At 51.8% G+C, this 7,702-nt stretch overlaps 1 protein-coding gene across 6 annotated transcripts in view; it reads right to left on the bottom strand.

The window, feature by feature from the left end:
* Slc22a18 (solute carrier family 22 member 18) overlaps nt 1-7,702 on the bottom strand; it is a 32,575-nt gene that overhangs the window by 10,286 nt on the left and 14,587 nt on the right. For 5 of the 6 annotated variants that reach the window (XM_029479402.1, XM_029479401.1, XM_029479399.1 and 2 more), the window contains 3 exons: nt 4,904-5,016; nt 3,983-4,090; nt 2,577-2,995 (listed from right to left, as the gene is read on the bottom strand). In XM_029479402.1, coding sequence (XP_029335262.1) covers nt 2,592-2,995; nt 3,983-4,090; nt 4,904-5,016 — 625 coding nt within the window. In that variant the 3' untranslated portion in view covers nt 2,577-2,591. Of the gene's footprint in view, nt 1-2,576; nt 2,996-3,982; nt 4,091-4,903; nt 5,017-7,702 lie in introns of those variants that run through there. The other variant, XM_021166145.2, reaches the window with a different exon arrangement.

Below are 7,702 nucleotides of genomic sequence, written 5' to 3'. Positions count from 1 at the left end.
AAAAAAAAAGGAAAGAAAAGAGAGCGAGACTCAGGGACACCAGAGACGTGACTCAGCAGGCCAGGTAGCCCTGGTGAGGTTCCCTATCTCCTTTCTCAGATAGGAAGTGTCTGTTTCTATGGGAGAAGGAAGTGTGTGGGCCCAAAGGACAGGATTGAATAAAGTCAGAACAAGGTGCTGTCAGGCTGCTAGGGCCAGTGTGGTTGTCAAGGTTCATGGGGGTTGGACCCAGGCTTCTAGAGCCCAAACCGGTCCAGCTACAACCACTACTTATGCTGGGCAGAACCTGGTTGCTTCTTACAGAACCATCAATGTCTTAGAAAAACAAATCCTCTCTAGACTGGTTTTATGGAAGCATTTAATACTGGCCTCAGCCACTTGGACCTACATCCTGACTAACCGCCCCAGTCTCAACTTCCCCATTAAGTTGAAAATAAGCTTCTAGACGCCGTGCGAACCTCACCGTTATCTCACAAAACAGTGAGTTAGTCAGCCAGTCAAGAAGGGCCACTTTCCCTCAGTCCTCCCAACTGTACCCTCTGGCTTGTCACATGCCCAGTCACCTAACCAAGGCAGTTGCTGCTGCTACCCCTCTACCAAGCAGCTAAAGCCTATAGTCCCTGCTCCTTTACTCAGACTCCCTACTATTCCCAGTAGACCAGCAGGCTACCCTTCCCTGTAAATGTCACCAAAACCTTGTGTGGTCCTCCCAGGGTCTTTGTCCCCATGGAGCTCACATCCCTGACCCTAACCCACCCATCACCCACTCCTCCATTCCTTGCTGTTTCTTCTACCTGTGTTCTTCCCCTTTTTCTCTTTCTTACTCAGGATCTTATTTGCTATCCTAGTAGCACCGCACTGTCCCCACCTCAGCGCCCTCTGAATGGCTAGCATCCTAGAATAGCAGCGGGTGACAATGGGGTATCAGGGGTACCATAGGAGTCTCTCTTGAGGGGTCCTTAAGAGATATGGTCTGCTAGCTGGGCAGTGATGGTGCATGTCTTTAATCCCAGCACTTGGGAGGCAGAGGCAGGTGGATATCTGAATTTGAGGTCAGCATGGTCTACAGAGTGAGTTTCAGGACAGTCAGGTCAGGGCTATACAAAGAGAAACCCAGGCTTAAAAAACAAACAAACAAAACAAAACAAAAAACAAAAAACAAACAAACAAAAAACCAAGGAGGGAGGGGTTTCTGCAAACCTGCTGGTGCCATGATCCTGATCCCATACCTTAGGACTCCCTGTATGCCACTCCCCAGAGTCCCCCATACTCTGGGAACCTGTAGGAGCATATGAAGTAGGCATGATATGGCTTGAATGGCATCTTTCTTCTTCTCAGATAATTTGGTGATATGGTTGGGACATCCCGATGTACTTGGGACATGCCTGGCTCTCAGTCTTACCCTCTTTTCAACGGCACAAGTCTACCCACTCCTTGCTGGTCTTAGGGCCCAGAGCTCTGATACCTGCTCTTCTGCTCCCCCTCCCTCCCCTGCCTTGTGCCAGGTTCCTAAGCCATACTCTTCTTTCGAAACCTCTGCGACAATCCTAGAGTACCACACTAATGTGCCACAGTCTCAGGTGACCATAACCATAGATCCTAGAAGAGTCTGTCCCCAAAGGTCTCCAAGGGCTTGGACTTCAAATGAGTACAGGCTCATGTGGTCTGGCTGCAAGCAAGTGACAAGCAGCTCATTCATTCATTCATTCATTCATTCATTCATTCATTTTTGAGTAAGGGTATTTTGTAGCTCAATCTAGACTAAAAATTGCTATGTAGTAAATAAAGGATGGCTTTGAGCTTCTGATGCTCTCCTGCCTCTGTCTCCTGAGGGTTGGGAATCACAGGCTTGCAGCACCATGCCTGGTTTATGAGGTGCTGGGGATGGAACGCAGGCTTTGCACATGGTAGACAGGCATTCTACCCACTAAGCTATATTCCCAGCAAGCAATCCATCTTGAACGAAGGTCTGCTTAGCCATGGGTCAGTATTGTGGGTTTTGTTTATTTCTTTTTATCTTCAACAGTGTGTCATTTCTTGCTGGTGCAGATTAGAGACTTTTCTTGTCCTTGGTTAGGGGGGTTGGCCAGGGAGTAGGCCAGCTCTGGGCATGGACAGATGCTCAGGGAACAGATGTCCCAGAGGTGTCAGGAATGCCACTAAGCTTCCAGAGTAATCTGGACCCCTTCCTCTGCTAGTCTCAGCATAGCTACTTCTGTGCACCCGCGGTTAGACAGTCAAGCCATACTGGGCCAGGGCCGCACATCACCACTTGTCTCTGCCACCCAGGGTCGGTCAAATGCCAATAGGAACCATAGCTGGCTTTGACTATGTTGGCCTTGGGTTTGGAGCTAGGAGGCCCTGAGGGGATACTCAACCCCCTACTTCAAACTAGCCCAAGGGTACCCCTGAGTCCCCAGCAACCAGAAGCTCCTAGCTCCTAAAAGGATAGCATATTAGATGATTATGCTTTGCTCCTGAGGAAATCCTCGAGGGCCCAGGATCTTCCTAGGACATCCCAACCACCTCATGGGACATGTATTGTAGTTAGTATCACTTGACTAAGAAAGGAAAGGGAGCCTGGAAACTTCCTATGTTACCCAGCTAGGGAGGACAGACGCTGACTCCAGGCAGAATCCCATTATAAGATGTCCATTCTCTATCTTCAGTCCCTCCAAGTCCTGTCCACCGCCCCACATGGAGGCATGCACTGGATCGACATGTTGTAGGATGGAGAGCCAGGAGCTGAGTGTTTTCTCTCTGTGTGTGTGTTTCTCCACAGGTACTTTGTCACTCAAGACAAGACACCCCAGGTGGTTAAGGAGGAAGCCAGGGTGGCCGCTCCCAGAGGCTGATGCTGAGAAACCGAGTCCTCTCTGCTCATGCCCACTTACCATCTGGAGGATCCCGAAGAAGGACATGAGGTAGCCAGACTGTGCAGCCTCCAGCTGGAAGAAGTCCATAGAGATGATGGAAAACATCACCAAGAAGAGTCCTGGGTAGAGGAGCAGACCAGCTGTGATGCCAGGCCCTGGTGCAGCACACACCTCCCTCCTGTGACCTGGCTAGGGAACTTGCCTGACTAGTGAGGACATGTAACATCACCTGGGACTCTATAGAAGGTGACTCCCTAGGGGGCTGCTGGTAAGTAGTCCAGGTGAGCTACAAGGTGCCAGGATGGAGACCCAGGGAGTCATGGGAGCCCTCAGAGGCCCCTGACATGTAAGTATGTATGTTGGGGGTGGGGGGAGGCATGTTTCTCAGGTTCCAGACACTGTAGCTGAAATACACAGCCTGAATGGGTGGACCCGTTCCCAGCTGTCAGGGGGAGCAGCTTCTTGGTGGCCCCTTCCAGCCCTGCCAGGGGTTTCAGTCTGGTGTTTCACAGCCACAGAGCTTCCGGGTCAGGAAGGAGCCGAATTTGTGGGATTTTAGTACCTCTGAGCCGATAAGGAGAATAGACTAGTGGTGGGGGCCCTTGCCTGGATTTTGTGAAGCTCTGGATTCTATTATCAGTACTACAAGCAAAACCTTCAGACTGTGGTGGTCTCTGAACAGTGGTGTCACTATGGCACATTCAAAGCTGGGCAGACTGTATATGGGGTCCTGTGTTCCTTCATCAGATAGTTAGAGCAAGAGTCTCCAGAATCTGGGTGCCTCTCAGACCTATGTGGTACCCCTGGAATCCAGGCCTGAGTGGTGAGGCTTAATGATGATGAGGAGTCTGTGGGCTGTGAGTGAGGCCCTGCGGTAGCAATTCAGAAGGGGACCCAGAGCACAGCAGGGAGGACCCAGACTCCCTTCTCCTCCCTTTGTGCTAGCATATAACTAAAACCTGTTCCCACAGGGTGTGCTGGAAGCCCCCACAGGTGTAACTGGACAATAAGGACTCAGGCAGAACAAAGCATCACCTAGACCTGGGTCCCCAGTCTTGGTCATCTCAGACCGTAGACACGAGTGGGGGTGGGGGAGTGTGACTCACCTGAAGGGAAGCCAGAGATTACCTTGACCAGGAATACAGGCAGCACTCTAGGCAGCAGTAGCAGGCGGGTGATGGCCTTCAGGTCAAATACACTGGCCTTGGTTCCACCTGGCCACCAGGGGATATCAGTCAGAACACTGGTTGTGGGGCTCTGGCTTCCAGCCTTGTCCCTCATGCTTAGAGCTGACTACCCTCTTGGCAGCCTTCTCCCGCAGCCTCTGGAGGGTGGGGCAGTAGGCCACACGCTGGCCAACCAGGTGTTCAGGAGAAGATGCACCTGGCATCAAGTAGTTCTGTGCATTCCTAGATCTTCAGCCTTCTTGATAAGGGCGGTGGCTCCCAGCCCAGTTGGAAGGCAGTAGTAGTCAGAGAGGCACACCTTCACACCCAGGACACTCTCAGCCACGGGCTCCCAGTTATGCCTAGGTGTCCCCTGGGGCCCTACTCTTTCTTCTTGAATTATAACCTCCTGTCCTAAGGAGTCTGCCCAGGTTAGTCTCCATGTTAGTCACTGGGCAGAGGCATAGAGGTGACTGACCCTTCTGAAGAGTTAGTCTGGCCTATATTTGCTTCCTCTGTGCCTTCTCACCCACTGAGCCAGTAACCTCACATGGCTCTGGACACTCAGCACCTCAGACACTAGCAGCCACCCCATCCCGCTGTGTCTCCTGTGTATTCCCTGGCTTTTCTAGACTTGTCTCCCTGCTTAGGACCTTGGCTTGCCTGATTCCCATAACTGTGCTCAGCTTGACTTACCAGGAATCAGCAGCAAGAAGTGCAGAGGAGATCACATTCCCTCTTTGAGTCCCTTGAACCCCATGTCTGTCAGGTCTTCCCTCCATCCCCAGTAGAGGTACCAGGATGCTAGCTTCTTGGGCAAGGTGGTGCCCATTGGCCCAGTTGTGGGCAGGTGGGGCTTACCCTGAGGAGCTGACTGGACACTGGCCTCCTTGGTGGTAGCAGGGACACAGGTAAAGCTGAGGACAGCTCCTAGGAGGGTGACCACAAAAGCCAGGATGGCAGGACACTGGATCCTAAGGACACAGCCAGGGTCATATGGTATGCGGTTGTATGGATACTCTCTGAAGCAACTCCCCACCCCCACCTTGCTCCTTTGGCTCAATTAAGACCTCACCTACTAAGGGTGTTCAGTCCCTGCTACTTGATCCCTTAAAGCACATTTAGCAAATGGCAGATGCCTCAGCATGCAAGCCCCGCAGGCTCTGGGAGGTGGGGGTGGGGTGGGGTGGGGGGTGGAGCAGTATGTGAGTCGGAGAGAATTGCACTGCACTGCTGAGGGAGGTAAAGTGGCCTTGCTCAGGGTGCAGTTGGTTCCTAGATTCCTCAGAGTCAGATAGGCTTGTGGGTATCCCTGAGGAAGGCTTTAGAGAACCAAGACCGGGTGCACTGTCCTCTCCAAGTGAGGACACGCTGGGCACTTGGTAGTCTCTAAGAAATCGCCTTTCTTCCTTCAAAAGACCCTTGTCCATACCTCTAGGAGGCAGGGCATGCCAGGACTGGGGTGGGGGGTGGGTTCTGTGTCTCAGGCCCCTAGTAAATGATTTTGTAGGAAACCCTCCTGCCTGCCAGAGTGCCGCTGTCCCCTTGGTGCCTTGCTAGGAGTCATGGAACAACCCAATACGCCCAGTAGAACCTGCCCCTCTGGGAAACACAGGCACCTGGGAACTGGTTCTTTAGACTTCATAGTCTCCTCTAGCACCCAGCTCAACCTGTCCTCTGAGTGGGGATTTCTCTAGGCTAGCCAAGGACCCTAGCCTGTAACACTCTTTCCTTCTTAGATGCGTGAGCTCCTAAGCACTGCATGGGCCCTTTCCCCCAGCCAGTTCCTAGTTTCAGCACGGTACTCTTTACCAAATGTTTAGACTCTGGACCTCATGAGCAGATAGACCTAGGCTGGACCTTGCACTGAAGGTCTAGCAGGTGAATTTGAGCAGTTGTTCACACAGACTGCCAAAGTACTGCCCCAGACCTCGGCAGCATCCCACACTGGCCCTGCTCAGGCTTCTGAACAGACGTGAGTACAAGTCAGGGCCTTGGAAAAGCTCTTAAGCTACCAAAGAAGACCAGTTCAAGCTGCCTGCACTCCTCCTCAATCAAAGCCAGTAGTGTGTGTACATGGGCACATGCACACACAGACATGTGCTTACCAATACAGAGCATGTCTCTCTCACCCAGAGGCACACCATATTCAAACACACAGGCATACACAGGTAGCTTTGCAATAATTCTGATGTACATCTGTAGGCAGGAGGTAACAAGGAAACTATCAGGGCCATTAACAGAGACCGGATCTCAATAGCTCTCTTTGGTGTGGGGCTGACACATCTCTCTTGGGTGTTTCCCTACCCACCCAGGGCAATTGGACATCTCGTGCTGGTTGTTTTTGTTCCTCAGTGGACCCCTTCCTAGACCTCAGAGTGAGACCTCTTTCTGCCCAAAGGTCTGGCAAGAAGTGATGGCTGATATTTGAAGGAACACCCTTCCCAGTGGCTCACTTCAGAGGCCTTTCTTTTGGCTGCTGGTCTCTAAGCCCCACCAACACTGCATGAGGCCTGGCTAGGTGGGGATAAAACTTTCCTCTCTGCCCCCCCCCCCCGTCCTCTTCCTCCTCCTCCTCCCCCTCTTCCTCCTCCTCCTCTTCTTCCTCTTCCTCTTCTTCTTCCTTCTCCTCCTCTTCCCCCTCCTCCTCCTCTTCCCCCTCCTCCTCCTCTTCCCCCTCCTCCTCCTCCTCCTTTTTTTGTTTTTTTGTTTTTTTGTTTTTGAGACAGGGTTTCTCTGTATAGCCCTGGCTATCCTGGAACTCACTTTGTAGATCAGGCTGGCCTCAAACTCAGAAATCTGCCTGCCTCTGCCTCCCGAGTGCGCCACCACGCCCAGCTTCCTCCTTCTTCTTTTAAAGATTTATTTATTATATTTATATGAGTATAGTGTAGCTGATTTTCAGACATACCGGAACAGAGCATCAGATTCTATTACAGACGGTTATGAGCCACCATGTGGTTGCTGGGAATTGAACTCAGGACTTCTGGAAGAGCAGTCAATGCTCTTAACCGCCGAGCCATCTCTCTGGCCCTAAAACTTGCCTTTTTAATTAGATGCTCTCGAAGCTCTCAGGGGCAGGTGGGCACCCACAATGCTATTTCAGGAAACAAGACCAGCGAGGGTCTGTAATAAGTGCCTTCTCAGATTCTGTCTTCTGAGTGGTGGCCAGCAAACCTAAAGGCCAGTACTTCCCTGGAAATGCAGGTCCTGGGTCTAAGGAGAACCTAAGCCTACAAGTCTCCCAGAGCCTGAATAGACTGCTGCCCATGAAAGCTGGTAGCCACTGTCTCAGGGTTCAGGGCTCCACAAACACAGAACACTGAAAGCACAGGCAAGAAGGAAAGCCAGCACTGGAGGTGGGGCTGTGTGGCTCACTGCTAATGTTCTTGCCTAGAGTATGCAAGGCCCTGAGTTCAATCCCCAGTACTGGGGCCTGGGAAGTGAACCCCAGAGCCAGTGAGGTGGTTCAGAGAGTAAAGGCACCTGGAGTTTAGGCTTCAGACCCCACATGTGAGAATGAGAGAACCTCCTGCGAGTTGTCCTCTGACCTTGACAAGCACACCTTAGTACATGCTCACTCCTGTTCTCTCTCTCTCTCTCTCCCTCTCTGTCACACACACACACACACACACACACACACACACACACACACACACA

Source organism: Mus caroli, chromosome 7, assembly GCF_900094665.2.
Source record: "Mus caroli chromosome 7, CAROLI_EIJ_v1.1, whole genome shotgun sequence".
In the NCBI taxonomy this organism is placed as follows: domain Eukaryota; kingdom Metazoa; phylum Chordata; class Mammalia; order Rodentia; family Muridae; genus Mus; species Mus caroli.
This window is presented reverse-complemented; position numbering and strand designations above follow the sequence as displayed.